This window comes from Coptis chinensis, chromosome 5 (assembly GCF_015680905.1).
Source record: "Coptis chinensis isolate HL-2020 chromosome 5, ASM1568090v1, whole genome shotgun sequence".
Classification (NCBI taxonomy): Eukaryota; Viridiplantae; Streptophyta; class Magnoliopsida; order Ranunculales; family Ranunculaceae; genus Coptis; species Coptis chinensis.
In genome coordinates, this window is record NC_141460.1 from 67,117,677 (window position 1) to 67,134,557 (window position 16,881).

General features: G+C 37.5%; 1 protein-coding gene across 28 annotated transcripts; it reads left to right on the plus strand.

Moving 5' to 3' along the window:
* Positions 1-960: 960 nt before the first annotated feature.
* LOC147498468 (phosphatidylinositol/phosphatidylcholine transfer protein SFH13-like) lies at positions 961-5,994 on the plus strand. Of its 28 annotated transcripts, XR_015195501.1 has the most exons (10): positions 961-1,121; positions 1,373-1,545; positions 1,931-2,069; positions 2,886-3,331; positions 3,950-4,040; positions 4,181-4,264; positions 4,848-4,946; positions 5,018-5,165; positions 5,277-5,387; positions 5,719-5,994. XR_015195501.1 is itself a non-coding variant. In XM_086560442.1 (9 exons), exons 3-5 carry the CDS (start codon positions 1,946-1,948, stop codon positions 4,775-4,777), a joined length of 288 nt encoding a protein of 95 aa, XP_086416568.1. In that variant the 5' UTR covers positions 961-1,121; positions 1,373-1,545; positions 1,931-1,945; the 3' UTR covers positions 4,778-4,783; positions 4,888-4,946; positions 5,018-5,165; positions 5,277-5,387; positions 5,719-5,994. The 28 variants fall into 28 exon arrangements, 20 of the variants coding, with proteins under 20 accessions (XP_086416568.1, XP_086416573.1, XP_086416574.1 ...); XR_015195497.1 differs by having other exon boundaries at positions 2,886-4,040; XR_015195498.1 differs by having other exon boundaries at positions 3,950-4,264.
* Positions 5,995-16,881: the final 10,887 nt, after the last annotated feature.

Genomic DNA, 16,881 nt, shown 5'->3' on the forward strand with positions numbered 1-16,881 from the left:
TAGAAACTACTAGACCATTAAACAGATATATATATTGTGAATGTTGTTGCGATATGACATAAAAACTATTAGGTTAATTTTACACTTAATTAAACGAAGTGAATTGGTATCTGTTAGAAAAATGGATTTGCACAAATCCATTGAGATATGAATGAGTAATTTTTCTCCCAAGTTACCCCACTTGAGATGAAATGGGTTTCTCTTGAAACAGTACGTAAAGTGATAAAAACATTTTCGAAAGGGTGCACTGGTTCGAAACAGTGTATTATGCCAAAAAGGTGCGACCTTTCAAAATGTGCACTGGTTCGAAATAGTGCATCATGCTGAAAAGGTGTGACCTTTCGAAATAGGCACTGGTTCGAAACAATGTTTTATGTTGAAATAGTGTGTCCTTTCGAAACATGTGACTTTTCAAAGAGTTGATTACTTTTTCCAAAGAGTCACTATGTTGTTTCGAAGAGGCACCACTCACCTATAAATAGTGGATGAATTTGGAGAGAAAGACACACCAGATCACACAGAGTTCTGATCTTTCTCTTTTTCCTCTGTTCTTAGTCAAATACTATGTTGTGTTCGTTGATTTTATAGAATTGAAGTGCTAGCTTTCTATATAAAGAAATCCGTTCTATCTTGGGAGACAGTTTCCCATCAACTTTCAAACACCGTGAGGGGAAAAATCTATCTTAAGGACATAATGTATCTACACTAGGCTCGGATTTAACTAACACTACACCATAACAGCATATTTGTGACACTGGACATTTTCTAATTGTGGCGCCATATTGGTGTCAGAAATTTTGTGACGGTGTTTTCACGTCAGAAATTGATAATTACTGTTAGAAAAATACATAAATTTATTGATTTAATTTTAGCATTTATTCTAAAACATACTGACGGCTTGTTGGCGTCAGAAATAAGGCACGTGTTAGGTCACGCAATTTCAAAGGGCAGCTCTTGTAAATTTGTAACAAAGTTTTATCGATCTCATCTCTTCCGTCAACTCTAATTTCTTGAAGAAGAACAAGCAACAAGCAATCCAGACCACCCCCACCACCACAAAAGTGTTATTCATCTTCTTCTCCATTCGCGAGGAGTCACACTCACATCCACAAAAGTGTTCGGTATGCCTCTCTCTCTCGATCTCTTTTATCTATCCCATGTTCACAGGTTGATCTGAATTTTGAAGCCCTAGAATAAATTGTATGGTTATAATCCCTAATTTTAAAAGCCCTAATTTCAAATCCCTTAATTTCTCTGAAATTAAAAACAAGTGTCGTTCAATTTGTTTATTATTTTTATTAGTTGTTGGTTCTCTAAAATTGATTTTGGGGCATGTAATTTACTGATTTTGGGGTTTGTAATTTCATGTCAGTTTCGGGTTTCACTTGATTTGGAGTTTCACACAACAGCGACAATGTTTAATCATATGATTCATCATATGTAGCGGGTGGTAATCCTGCTTCTTTAAGGCCTGGTCGCTGTCTGGACTTGTATAGTGGAACAAAATCTGTTGGAATTGAAGCGATCAGCAAGGGATGTTCTGAGGTGTCTTCCTTAATCCACATTAGTACCTTCTTTATTATTTAGTCCTACCATGCTCAGACTTTTTTTCATGAAATATTTATTTCAGCAAGCACTTGAAGAAACAATTTAGCTATTATTGCTTCCAAGTTTTATTCTTCTTATTTCTTTTGTAACAGGGCTTCTTGCCCTATTTTTTTTTTCTGTTCCCTTCTGCTTAGATTCTAACAAACCTTACTTTGTCAATCCAATTTCGAAATAGAAGTTTTTCACTTCATGCCATAAGCGGGATAAAGTTAATAGAGTTCGAGTAATTTGATTTGATAATAACTTTTGTGTAGAATATATGGATGTTTGCTTCGGTCCTTGACATTTGGCCTACTCTGACGCATGAATTATTTGCTTGCAGGCTCACTTTGTCGAGATGGATCCTTGGGTTATCTCAGAATTTTTAAGACCGAATTTGGAATGGACCGAATTTCTTGATGCTTCAGTCATACATACACTTCGTGTTGAAACATTTCTGGAAAGAGCTGATATATTTGTAGGTAAGAATCGTTCTTTTACATATATCTTCTGATTCATACTGCACCAAATTCATGCATGACAGGTTTCACCTACAAAGAGGGGGGGTTAAGCTTGCATGGCCAATATATATTGCCATCTAGAAGTATGCTTAGCAAACTAATAGCTACATATGTAACAACAATCTTACTTGAGGGAATAGACATTTTACGGATCAATAAAAAGATAGAAATGTGCTTAGCTACAACCAATGCAACTTCCAAGCGGTTACTGGAGTTTGATTTTATTTTTGGAATGCTCTCCTAATGGGCTAATACTCATAACCTTTATCCCTAGAATTATTTCTCTCTGATGATTTACTTATGCTGAGTAAAGCCTATTTCTCCCAAATTTTCCCTTTCTGTAGCATTTTGCCGCTCAATTATTTCCAAGTTTGTTCACATCATCGTAGTTTATTTCATCTTTCCAATATCTCTTTCTCGGGTAGAACTTTATAGCCCGTACAACTAATTAATGCTGTCAGCGGTATAGCCAGTACATAGCCAACATCTCAGTCAATTTGCCTTAACTTGTCATGGATTGATACTTGTAGCATGAGCACTGGTATTCTGACACTTAAAACTGTCCTAGCTTATAAGTCTTGTAATACCTTTCGATTTTATAAATTCCCTTCACCGAAGGAAATTACATGAAACTAGAGACTGGCACTAGAAACCAAACATGATTCCAATATGAATGTATTTTATCACCCCTCATGGGCTATTGCAAGATAAGCCCCTTAGAATTCATTTTAAATCAAGGAAACCTCCTTAAGGATCTCGATGCATGAGTGTGTGCAGGTGGTGATGTGAGTGTGCTGCTAGCTAGTGTGTGAGTGTGTGCATGTGGTAATGTGAGTGCATTGCTAGCTGGTGTGTGTGTGTGTGTGTGTGCAAGTGGTAGTACATGTTGCTGCTACTGGGTGTTGTTGTTGCTGCTGCCATGGACCTGCTGCTGCCTGTTGCTGGTGGTGTCGTTGCTGGGTGCCTGTTTGCTGCTGTTGCTGGGTGTTGATGCTACCACTATGTTGCGAAGGGAAGGCCCTTATTGTTTGCGAACTCCTGATTTTGTTATTGTGTTTGAATTGAAGTGTGTTATGAATTGAAATTTTTGCGAAGAATCCAAGTGCACAACTTGATTGCATAAACCTCTACTGGTTGTACTCTCAAGAGTTAGCCATACTATGTAGGGTCCCTCCCAATTAAAGCTTTGAAGCTTCCTGAATCAAATGTATAAAACTTCTATGGTGAGTTCCTAGGCTATCTAATTTACAGTTATGAACCAGTATAGTGAAGCCCCTAATTCTTTAGTCAGGATCACATGATAGCCATAGTTTATTTGCATAGTCTTGATGTTTAGGCTTAGTTCTATTGTTTTTTAATTAAGTAGAGCATGACCCATTAGGCGATGTCATTCTTGGGAGGAGTCCCTCAAGTCAATTCTATTTTGTGAGTGATGGTTTTTGTATCAACACCGTATGCATTTTGATAGACACAATAGTTAGTCTAATTTTTTAACAGGCACAGTTCGTTGGAAGTATACGAAGAGTGTGTAGATTATCGAGATATAAGTTCATCCACATGTTTAAACCTCATGGTGAGGCGGAAAGACAAGGTTTACTGTCTCATGACCAGTTTTTCAAAATTAACAAATTAAATGAGTTTAAACTATGTATTGCATAAATGTCTGGGAAAGTTGTTGGAGTTTATGAGGATACTATCACTATAACAAATATGGGCTTTTGTAACATGCCTTTTTGCAACATTTTGTGGGGAACGCGTTACACAGATAAAACATTTGTAACATTTTTTCTATAAAATGTTATTGATTATAGGATATCACATGCTTTTGTGTCATTTTATAGTGTAATGCTACAAATTTTAGCTGACTTGCAACATTACTATCAACATTTGATAAGCTTGTTGATGCCGTGTGGGTTACCCTAGGTCCTAAAGGTATATTGTTATTCTTTGATTGTCCTTGTTTCGTGATATATAGGCAGACTATGTTCACGAGGAATATAATGAGATTTGTGTCTCATTATATAATTAGTATGTGCGACTGCTATTGATGACTTTTCTTTTGTTCTTCACAGATGTTTCTTTGAATGGTGCTGATCCTGTTGGACAAAAAGCATCGCAATGCCACTACATCAATGGTGCCTCCATGTACTTTGAAGGTACATTTTTTTTCTTTTAAGTTTAGAGTGGTTTGGTTTTTTTTTTTTTTTTTTTTTTTTTTGTGATGTGGTTTGTTAGCTTGTCTAGTTTTAGCTAGTGTAGGTACTGATTTGGGATTTGAAATGACGATTATTGAAATAGATACTACATTTTGAATGAAGTATGATAGTAAGGTTGGACTAATGCGAAGTTTTGTGGTATGAAGAATGTAGTGGTAGTGTACCATAAGATAATTAAGCTAAATTGAATTGAAGTTCAGTGTGAATGGATGGGTGGGGTGATGGTTTGTTATCTAGACCCAAGACAACTTCCAAGATTCATGTTTGCTAGAACACTACTCTATATGTTATGGTTTCTTGTAATAATTTTTGGCATTATGGTCACTGTTATATTTTGGGACATATAACAGTAGATTGTGAATTGCTCTAACAAGTTCTTGGAAACAAGTACCAGGAGATCATTTATGTGAGGTATATGATTTTGACTTGAATTTGGTAGATGTCAAAGATTAGGAATATGTATGTATCTCATTTTATATATTTAAAATGTACAAATTTCTGATACACCTTGGAACTTCCCCAGTGAGTTACCTGAATTTATGGGGGTACCTGTACCTGTGCAGATCAGGGGGGCTGCCTTAGGTCTGACAAAGGTCCCTGGAAAGTTCCCAGCATATTAGAGGTTCGTCCTTGTTTTGGAACTTTCTTTTCTCTTAAGTTTGATTCCAGAGTATTCTTTCAATTGTGTTTTAGGTATTGTTCAGAAATTTTTGACTGTCTGGATTTTCATTTTCGAGGGTTCGTAATGGTGAAGCATGATATGTTAGACAAATTGTAAAAGTTGCCAACAGTGATCAGTGATCATACGATAATTGCTTATAGTAAGCCACATCACAGTGGGGTAAGACCTTTAAATTTATCAGTACTCAGTATACATTTTTGGAACTAATCTTCAATACATCGTTTTGTAATAGCTTTCTATTTTCTGGTATCATTCCTACTGTTGGAACAGATGAAAGGAGGTGACACATCTACTGCTGAGTCCAGATTTGAAGTCGAGGACAGTATTTTCCCCAAACCATTTAGTCATGCACATCCTAGGCTGACAACTGTTTGCAAAGAGGTAAGGGTTTCTTTTGCATTTTTAAAATTTAAGTGTGTAGATAAAAGGTTAAGTTTGAAGGAAATGTATTAGAATTAGGACTCACACCTCAAATAAAGCTCATGTTACCCCCATTCTTGAAGTACTGGCCCTCTGCATAAAACAACTTCAACTAGAACTATCCAGCTATCTCGCTAATTACCCGAGCTGACTAGCTATCTTTTCCTTGTTGGTTGTACATTGTGCAAAAAATTTCAAGAAGTTGAGGTTTGCATTTTGTACTATATTGGATTTTGTCGCTTTTACGATATATTGAATCTAACTACTTTTGTTTTGTTTTTCTATTTTGTAGATTGAACTTAATAGAACGAGGCTATGATGGCTGGAATGATGGATAAGCTAGACATGAAATCATTTTCTCACACGGTGTTAGGGTCAAGGCATAAGCAGTGGTGATCAGGGGACTTTCTTTCTAGGTAGCTAGTTGTAAACACAATGTAATATAGCATAGTACTTTCACTTGGGAAATATAAGTATTTAGTCTTGCAAGTGATTTCATAATTTTTAAAGGGATGGAATGAATACTATATATTCTTGAATGGGATTGATGGTGTAATTTTGCATTTTATAGTGGACGGTGTTTTAAATGAGTTCTTTTACAGGGTGCAAGACTGTAAGGTGGATGTATAGCAACTATTTTTTTTTTCTAAAATATATTTTGTGACGTCACAAAATATAGTGATGCCATTTTGACGTCACAAAATATAGTGACGCCATTTTGACGTCATAAATTAGTGACACCAAAATGGCTTTACAAATATTTGTGATGCCAAAATGGCGTCACAAAAATAATTGACGCCAAAATGGTGTTACTAAAATTATTTGTGACGTCATTTTGGCGTCACAAAAAATATGTTTTGGTGTAGTGTAAAAAGTACAAGACACGTACAAGACAAAATATTTGTATAGTTTAGTAATTGATAAAGAGTAAGTACAATTAAGTTGTATATTCCTAACAGTATCTAGGAGTACATTAAGTTATAGGTGCTCACGAAACTACAACTTGCTTGATGGTTAAAATCCTAGAGGTGGAGCATATATTTAGAGAAGGAAACAGAACTGCAGACTATGTAGGAGGAGATGATACTGTAATGAGTAGTACAGGTCCCATAGAAGAAAATTTATCAAAGATAGTATCTGAGTGTGAGGGAGTAGTATTCACATCCAATGAATACCACACACGTGTCCAGCACAAACAGAAATACCACACCAACCTCTGACTTACTTCTCCAACCTACGTCACCATATCGCGTCCACGAGCTACGAGATCGCTCTAGAACAATTCGTATCACTACGCAGATCATTCTATATCATGACTCAGCCTACCTTCTAGAAGCAATCATGACTAAAGTTACACGTACACAAATCACTGCCGCCAGCTACTGACCATTGTCGCAAGCTACTAACCCTATTACTAATCCCCATCATTACGGCAAACCTACTAGCACAGTTCTCACACGCCTCCACAATCTCCACCCTACATTTGTACGGATCTTTACACGTGTTGGGTTAAGATTCACTTTCATCTCCTATAAATACTTCTCATATGAACTACGCCAGACCTGATCTTCTCTCCCCCCAGAATCGAGAGTAAGATACATAGGCAGTTCGCTCATCAACGAACTCGGTCTTTCCCACCTTCAATCCCATTCTCCTTCATACCTTATATGTAAAGGTGAACTAAAATGCTCCTTTATATTGGCGCTGTCTGTGGTCTCGATTTCTTGAGAAACCACTTCACAAATCCCAAAACCATAAAACAAAATCCTCAATCCCACGAAGCATGGCAAGCCTCGAAGCTCAAATCCCGAGCTTAGCAAGTCAACTAGGTACCATGAACAAGCACATCACCCTGCTCAGGCAGGAGAATGTTGCATTACGAGCACAAGTAGACGCGACAAAATCCTACTGGCGCAATAGCAGAGGACAGTATCCATGAAGTTAACCAGCAAATCAACGAGCTGTCGCAAAGAATCGATCAGAGTGCAATCAATCAAGCTCCAGAATTACTACTCTCACATTTTGTATAGGTTCTTCAAGCTCCAAGCTAGGGCCTAGCTACAACCATCTCCGAACTGGGGCTAGTCATTGCCATCTCAATAGACTCAATTAAGTTATTATGCTCTATGCATCTCCAGAATTACTACTGTTAGTTCGTAATAACTCTTTGGTGTTAGCTCGCATTTTGTACAGGTCAATTAAAACTTCAAAAATAAACTGGGGCTAGCTATTGACAGACTTACTCGGGTCACGACACCCAGCTGAGTATAACGCTCACTCGAGCTCAAACACTACATAGCGTCACTGCCCCAGCTCCTGTTGTCAAGACCCCAGAGGTCGTCTCCGCTCTTGCTATCAAGACCCCAGAGGTTGCCTCTCACGTTGTCAAGACCCCAAGACCCTCTCTCGTCAAGACCCCAAGGTCGCTCCCTCTGGTGTCAAGACCCCAGAGGTCGCCTCCGCTCCTGTTATCAAGATCCCAGAGATCGCCTCTGCTCCTATGTCAAGACCCCAGAGGTCGCCTTATAATTAGCTCCTGTTGTCAAGGCAAGCTATCAACTGCAAAATCCAAATCAGGACACTCACTAGAGCCGCCAACTCACTAGCGCAGGCAGACTCACTTGGGTCCTAACGCCCACCTGAGTAACAAGCTCTCTTCAGCTCATAAGCTCCATAGCCTCTCCAATTCTCACTAGTTAAGGACCTATACTTCTAGGATCAACTCAGTGAGAACGCTCTCAGTGAGCAATACGCTTTCATAAGCTACCACGCTCTCCGCGAGCAGCACACTCTCTTGAACTTACAGGCTCCATAGCCTCTCCAGTTCTTACTAGTTGATGACCTCCACCTCTAGGATCAACTTAGTGAGAACGCTCTCAGTAAGCAATACGCTTTCATAAGCTACCATGCTCTTCACGAGCAACACGCTCTCTTGAGCCCATAGGCTCCATAGCCTCTCCAATTCTCACTAGTTGGGGACCTATAATTCTAGGATCAACTCAGTGAGAACGCTCTCAGTGAGCCACAAGCTTTCTTAAAGTTAACACGCTCTCCGCGAGCTACAAGCTTTCTTAAGCTAACACGCCCTCCGCGAGCAACAAGCTTTCTTAAGCTAACACGCTCTCCGCGAGCAACAAACTTTCTTAAGCTACCATGCTCACTCGAGCTACCTGGCTCCATAGCCTCTACAGTTCTTACTAGTTGACGACCTACCACTCTAGGTTCCACTCAATCCTCACTAGTTGAGAGCTTACAGTTCTAGGATCAACTCAGTGCAGAACGCTCTCAACGAGCCGCACAAGCAGCCAAACTAAAATACTCTCAGGAGTTCAAACGTTCTCCAACATAAACGCTCTAACAGAGCCACAATCATTCTCTACATTAATACGCTCACTAAAGCTCAAATGCTACTTAGCACTACAAAGTATTCTCTAGTCACAGCCATGCATGCCCAAGGTCAACTAGAAACGACATGTTAACTCGGACACGAACGCCCTCTCAAACTGCAGCATACTCAGAATTCACCACATACACTTCTATGTCAAATTCAAGATGCATGTAAACATCAAAATGGTACTTCAAGAGCAAATGATGTGTTTCATAATACAAAATTCTGCTCAGATTCTCCCAAGCCACGTGCCAGCTATCGTCTCACAATAGTTCATTATCCAACAAGCACCGACCTCAGTAGCACGTTCGGCATTTCTGTTCGCAATTGCTCGCATCCTCACATGTGCTAAACACGTGCTATCGTTCTCTCTCAGCAGATCGCTCCTCCATACAAAGCGACCTACTGAGAGGGGGTTGTGTGAGGAAGTAGTATTCACATCCAATGAATAACACACACGTGTCCAGCACAAACAAAAATACCACACCGACCTCTGACTTACTTCTCCGACCTACGTCACCAGATCGCGTCCACAAGCTACGAGATCGATCTAGAACAGTTCGTATCACTACGCAGATCGTTCTATATCATGACTCAGCCTACCTTCTAGAAGCAATCATGACTAAAGTTGTACGTACACAAATCACTGCCGCTAGCTGCTGACCACCGCCGCAAGCTACTAATCCTCATCATTACGGCAAACCTACTAGCACAATTCTCACACGCCTCCACAATCTCCACCCTACATTTGTACGGATCTTTATACGTGTTGGGTTAAGATTCACTTTCATCTCCTATAAATACTTTCTATATAAACTACACCAAACCTGATTCTTCTCTCCCCCCAGAATTGAGAGTAAGATACGTAGGCAGTTCGCCCATCAACGAACTCGGTCTTTCCCACCTTCAATCTCATTCTCCTTCATACCTTGTATGTAAAGGTGAACTAAAACGCTCCTTTACACTGAGGATGATAATGGATGTACTTATATATACCAGATTTACATGAAAACAGGTTGGATTCAGTGAAACCGTACCCCTAAACAATTCCTAGTATGTAGTCTATTCCATATGACAACATCGGACAACCTCAAGAGCACAGCACGCGCCGTATCATACAAATGCTCGCCCACGTAGTAAATCCGATCGAGCATGTACAAATTTAATAAAACACGTCGGTTTTCAATAATTGAAATATATATCAAATATTCAAATCAACAAAAAAAAATGTAAAATAGATATTTGAGATTGGGTTACCTTTGGGCTACTTAATGAATTTCAACAGGAGCTACTGAAATCATTTAGCCATTTGAGCTGTGTAATACGCACTGTGGCTTAATGTAGTAGAATGGGACCGTAATCTGATTATCTGAGAACTCAATCAACTGAGCTAATTTAAGGATGAAGATCTGAACCTTTTTCTTTCCGGTAAAAAGAACATATATTCTTAACTTGTGAGAGATTATTCCTTACTTGTATAAAAAGACTAATGACTTTCAAAAAAAGTAGCAGGTTAATTGTTATTGGCCTTAAATGCACATTTCATTAGCAATAAAAAGTTTCGTCAACTTATATGCGTTCTCCTTGCAACTAGCTAGATCACTAATAACGACGACTTATCTTCATGGGGTGCTTAGAAGCCAACTTTGATGAGAGGTCATTGTCGACCTTCTCTGAATTGAAATGATTCAGTGAAAGTTATCTTATAACGAATATCTTCACATGGTGTAAGATATAAAACTTCATACTGGCGATGAGTTCAGAATGCATGCATGATCGGAGTACGTACGCAAAATGAACTATTCAATTGTGATCACATGTGTAGAGTAAATTAACAACAAAGTAGTCTTATTGTACACTTGTACCTCAACAGTTATTGTATGTATTGATCAAACCTAACTTTATCGGATTCATCTACAAGTAGTGTACAGAAATCAGAATTTAGAACTATTGATTATATCACTGTGAAGGTCCACCCCAAGTGAGGTACTTAATTAAATAATTCGTAGAATCAGGCAATCTAGAACCATCAGGAATTGGACCCCATATATATATATACAAGAGGATACTTGTTCACCAAAGCTTGTGTCTTCTGTGACAGTTGATCACCTGAAGAACTGGTTACTTGAAGAAATGAAGTATATATATATAGCACACCAGCCACACCTTCAAATGTCGAAGATATGTACCAAGTACCAACCCACCAAGCACGCAAACAGATAACTGGGCCTTTATTTCTGAAACTCTCAAGGCCCAATCCAATGGACTTAATTTCTTACGCTGAATATAAGAGCTAAATTTAAAATATTGGAGTATTGTACCGTTTAATCAGGACTGCGTTCCATAGCATTTTATTCGAACTTTAGGCATCAAAGACATTACCATAGGAAACTTCAACGACATGTTTGGTTTTAAGCTTAACAAAAAGCCCAAAAAGTGCGAAAAGTGCCTATAAGAAATGAAGTGTTTCGAAAGGATCAGTGTCAGGTGATTTACACAATGTCAAAATTTTGTGAGTTCTGCAATTTTTGTCTATGATCGCAAATCAAAGAATGGCGAAGTGATGCCATGTGAACCTGTGTGTGCCATTGTTGGCCCCATTGATAGTAAAATAACACTCTAACATGATGAAATTGACCCATGAGCTCGGCCGCATCAATGAGTTACTCATCTTGTTTAAAAGCAGGTTTGCCAATCAAAAAATTGACCCTCATGCATGTCTCATGGAATAGTGTGAGATTTTTTACTTGCCTGATGTCAATTACTAACGAGGAAAAAATATATATATTGTGGAAAATAATATGTCTGCTTTGAAATGCATGCGTATCATTTTTATTTCTCGACAGAGTTCGTTTTTGAATTATTGGATCAAAGCATCTATACTATTCATCAGAGATGACTTATTGAAGAAACCACTATAAAGAAATTTTTATCGAAGTACATATTTTACACCCATCAGAACTCCACATTAAACAGAAAAATCAATGAGATAGGGGAGAAGGAAAATGTTTCCAAAAGATACGGTGCTTCATCATTTCTAGTGCTTCCATCTGATATTCTCCCCAAAGACAAAGTACACTTCGATCCACTCGTCAAAGCCTTTGTTTGACACAACAACTCCTTTTCCCCTCCCACAAAGGGTCTCTCACTCTCTCATCTGCTCATCAGTAGAATTCAAGGACAAAGTATACCTTGTCCTTTTTCTTCAGTCCCCACCATCCCCACAACAGATGTATTGTAGGACCATACTAGTAAGCGTGTTGTAGGAGCTGAGACTGGTCCCACATTTGCCCATTCTTTTCTCCATCTTACTTGTACCATCATCTTCCACGTGTCATCTTACTTTTAGTTGGAAAGAGAGGGAGAACATGATTCATGAAAAAATGGCTTCATCAGGATCAAGTGGGTCCAAATAGAGGTAGAAATATGCACGCCTCTGCAGCTAAAGCCATTTAAAGCCCGGCCGACAGCCTGAGGAAGTTAAACGTGGCATCATCTAAACACGTTTAACATCGACATATTTTAAATAAAATTGACAAAACAAGAAACAAATAAATCAGTACAACACTACAACAGAATTTATGATATCTGTTTCTAGATAATTAGCTATTGGAAATTGGGTCTTTTATTTTTGTCAGTTTTAATTGAAATTATTTTATTTTTCGTTGTCATAAATTCATAATAATCATCTCTCTATCTCTATTGGTGATTCTAATGCCAAAAGTTGCGCAGGAGGAGTAGTTTTTAAAGGCAAGCACAGGTTCTGTAGATTGAGCCCCACCCACCCACATGAGTCTAAATATTTCCTACCTTCTTGCATGGTCCATGCCCTGGCCGGCCATGTTTTGTATCTTCATCGATGGGCCACTTCTTTCTATGAGTGTGGAACTTTTGAATTCCCGTTGAAATTTCAGCCCCATGTGGAAATTGCAAATCTTTTGGCTTTATAAGCCCTCTATTACTTATTAAGGATCTGAGGTAATTCATAAAATTCTTTTCATTGTCTTCCTTCAATCACTTTATGAAACTAGCTTGCGGATTTATTCAGTTTAGTCGACGTATACCAGTTCATTAATATATAACAAAAAAATTAATAGCACAGTAAAATAAAATAAACAGCATGCATGTGAGATATACAAAGTGATTTAACTCAAAACATGAACCAGATCAGCAGGGGATTGTGAGTTTCGTTGCACTTATCAAGAAGGAGACATGGTGTTTTGTTCGAGAATAAAGAGTAGTCCACAGGCTAAGCTGATATTGTCTCTTAAGATTTTAAGAAGAACTTGCATGTCATGACATCACTGCCACAAGTAAGAATATCATGCAATTGTGTGCACTGATTGATTTATAGCCTTAAGTGTATGTTATGTTATTCAATCCAATTAAGTAGATGGCGACCGTTTTCATATTTGGGACGACCAAAGTGTTTGGAGGTTTAGCAAGCTACTGCTAGATGATCCTGTATTCCTGTCTCAAAGTCTACAATCAAAAAAAAAAAAAACTGAATATAGCACATTACACATGAGCACCATTTTAAAAGGGTTGGAATTCAGAGAGCCTATCTACGTCGATAGTTGCATAATCCAAAGTATTCGACTGTCCAGCCTTGATAAGAGGTTGATCCTTAGCATTCTTCAAAATTAATGAAATGTACACTGGAATCTAATCGGGAAGGCCCGTGGATTTGTGGTCCTAATTGAAACAAGGTCGTTCTTTTGCTTGGGAACTGGAGAACTTCAGATATGGTAATAATTTACTCTATTTTATTACAAGTCCATGTTTCTCAACTTTCCTCAAATACCTCATGAGTTTGTCCCCTGCAATAGTAGTTTAAGTGAAAATAAATGCCACATTACTGAAATCCCCATGAGCTACATGACAGATTCTACATTTATAGGGGTAATCTGGTGATTCAAGACCAAGGAAGATCTGATAAGTTAGTAGAAAACTGTTCCTTTGGTGTTTTAAATTCAACCAAATCAAGTTGGGTGCAGATATATGCTGATCTTAGCAACCCTTAGAATATAGCAATTTATGACAACCATATGCTTAATTGATACAATGTTCCTAGCACAAAATTCCTGTTTATATCATTTATATATATATATATATAAGGGTGCACGCGGATCGATCTGGACCATCTGATTATGGACCACATTCTTGGATTGGAATCTAATTTCCGGAATCAGTACAGTTGTATGTAGTTGGATGCTCCTAGTCCTAGGCATGCAAATATGAAAGTACTATTTGCCTTTATGGTATCTGAATACCATAGAGTAGAATATAGTTTAGACTCGAGGGTTCAACTTATCCCCTCATGTCCATACGGCAACTTTTACTCTATCGGCTCATCTTGTGACATTGCCAACAACTCTCAAAGCTCTTTTAACACACCTTTGATCGGTTCAAACTTCAAAGACCACCCATAAATTGGTCTAGGCTGACATAAGACGGTTAATCGTCCAGAATTCCTACTCGTGTAATATAGCAGGGACATAGTTACGAAATCATTTAAATTCTAAGCAGATAGATAGTGATATAGATAATATATGACTAGGCTGATTAGATGAGCATAGCTATCAGGCTGTACACTGCATTATGTTTAAATCAATTGCGAGTGTTGTGCACCATTAACAGGCCTAAAAGGAAACTATCAAATAAGGTGCTAACTGCTAAGTGGGCCAGAAAGTATGCGCCAAAAAAAAGGTGAAAATGACAGATTGCAACCAAATTCTCCAGGAGGTACAGGACCTCCTGGCATTAATGTCTGTAATGACTAATCCACAGGATTGTTTGCAATCAAAATCAGTTGATTGATGGTAAAAACATTTGTTCAATGAGTGGCCTTGTTCAATTGTGTTACTAAGCAAACCAATTCTAATTTTTTTTTCGATAATAAACCCAACCAATTCAAGTTACTCATACATCATGCAAGTGGTTCAGATTGAAATATGACACATCTACCTTTGTTCGTATAGTAGTTAACTAGTTATACATAAATCCAGCAACCTCAATTATATATATTCATGTTCCCAACATGTCCTTCGATAATAAAAACTAGTTTACCCTTTTTGTAGGGAATTGAAGAAAAGGGTGTATGTATCTCTACCTGGAAATAGAGGTGGGTTTTGTCTTGAAATTTAAAACAAAACAAATTCGATAGAAATATAATAATAGAAAACATAGGGGAGATAGTTAAGTATGTTTGTGAGCTAGTGAAGAAGGAAGAAACAAATAAAAAAGAGAAGTTAGGGACAGGATTGAAACACGAATGCCAAACAAGTCTCCTCCTGATATTAATCTTATCTTGTTGTTATATAATGTTAGCATCTCATATCTCTCTATCTGCCTATTGGAAATGGTGTGGGATCTCTGGATTTTTGCAGGCCCAATTGGTTACGTGCTTCTTTAAAAACTAGGAATGATGCATCAATGGTCCAAGATCAATAATTGTCACGCACGTGACTTAATTGCCAACCCCCTAACCCACTAAACCATACCTTTTCTATATCTTTTTTCATGCATATGCATAACTAACTAATTATGCAAAAGCTGGCAGCTTCAATAGGTGAGTGTAACCATTATTTCTCCTGAAACAACCCTAACTATTTAAAGTTGTTGTTCGCATAATGCCCAACTTTCTTTAAATGACAAAAATGATCTATATAGCGTAAAACGCATGTTGTTCCAATTGGTTGGACAGGAAATTAATAAACTGTTTGAATTAATTCGATCATTATGCACACTAATGGGAAGAAAAGAAAAAGAACAACTAAAATGTGTAATTCGTTCCTATTCCAACTTTGCATTTGTTTTATTGATATTTTTTTCCAAAAAAAATTGTTTTGTTGATTGGAAGTGTCGCTTCAGTCAATAAGGCAACTAGGAATCTATTTTTGGGGGATGCAGTGTAGTACGTCGTTAATTCCTTGGAATAAAAGTATAATTTGGGTGCAAATTAAATAGTTAAATTTTTTGCATTCTTCACATATAGGAGTAGGAATGTAGGATCATAGCTAATCACTAGCGCAGTAATGGAAAATTTTGTACTTCCCTCGTGTAGAGCTGTGTGGATGGACATGTGGTATTTTGTATGCAGATGTTGTTGGGTGTTCCTACCCAAGAGTGATTTCCACTCCTTCTGTATATGTATGTAAAAATATATAGGTGAGTTTATACATTTTATAAATAAAAATAAAACTCAGATTTCACTTGCAAAAAAATAATGTTGGGTATATATATGGTCATGCCGGTCTCACCCTACACCATTTGTTTCTGCTATGTTGGAATGTGCATCAATAATGACTTTTTGATATGTGTTTTCTTTGCAAATTTAATGCAAAACCACCATTAGGTTGTCACCTAGACACGTACAGTTGGCAGTGGTTTATTTGCATTTGGAAAAAGATGACATTAAACATTTATCGAGTGATTTTTTGCTTCTAGTGATATTTTCTCCAAAGGCTCCAAACCCAATCAAGAAGCAACCCTTGTTAATTGTATTGGAGATCTAACTAGCAACATATTTCTTTAGATTTGTACTTTCGGTTTTACTCTTAGAATTTTAATCAACAATTTCTTCTTCAGTTCTTTTATTTAATAAAAAAAATTCAATAATTATCATTTGAGCCCCAATAAAAATGAGATTTATGGGGAATTATTCTATTCATGAGCTGACATAAAATATGAAAAAACACATTTGAAAGATTATTTTCTATTTTTTTCAACATATATTTTAGATTTTTTCTTTAAATTTTGACAAGAGCAAATTGGTAAGTCTAAGAAAAAAAAAACAGTTATTGGTAGTTAGATTTCAAACTATTATAGACGTGTTGATTATTGATTGGGCTTAGAGCAATTGGAGGAAATATCACTGGAGCCAAAAATCACTCAATAAATGTTTTATTTCATCCTTTTCCAAGTGTAAAGAAACCATTGCCAATTGTACACGTCCAGGTGACAACCTAATGTTGGTTTTGCATTAAATATCACTTGGAGCAAAAAAAAATTATTAACTACTTTTTTGGCATCGATATATATCTAAAAATATGGTCTCCACGTAGA

Coding starts and splice junctions, on each gene's coding strand:
- LOC147498468 (XM_086560431.1), top strand. CDS start 1,946: ATGGATCCTTGGGTTATCTCAGAATTTTTAAGACCGAATTTGGAATGG. Junction 2,070..4,180: donor AAGAGCTGATATATTTGTAG/GTAAGAATCGTT, acceptor TGTTCTTCACAG/ATGTTTCTTTGAATGGTGCT. Junction 4,265..4,887: donor TGCCTCCATGTACTTTGAAG/GTACATTTTTTT, acceptor GTACCTGTGCAG/ATCAGGGGGGCTGCCTTAGG.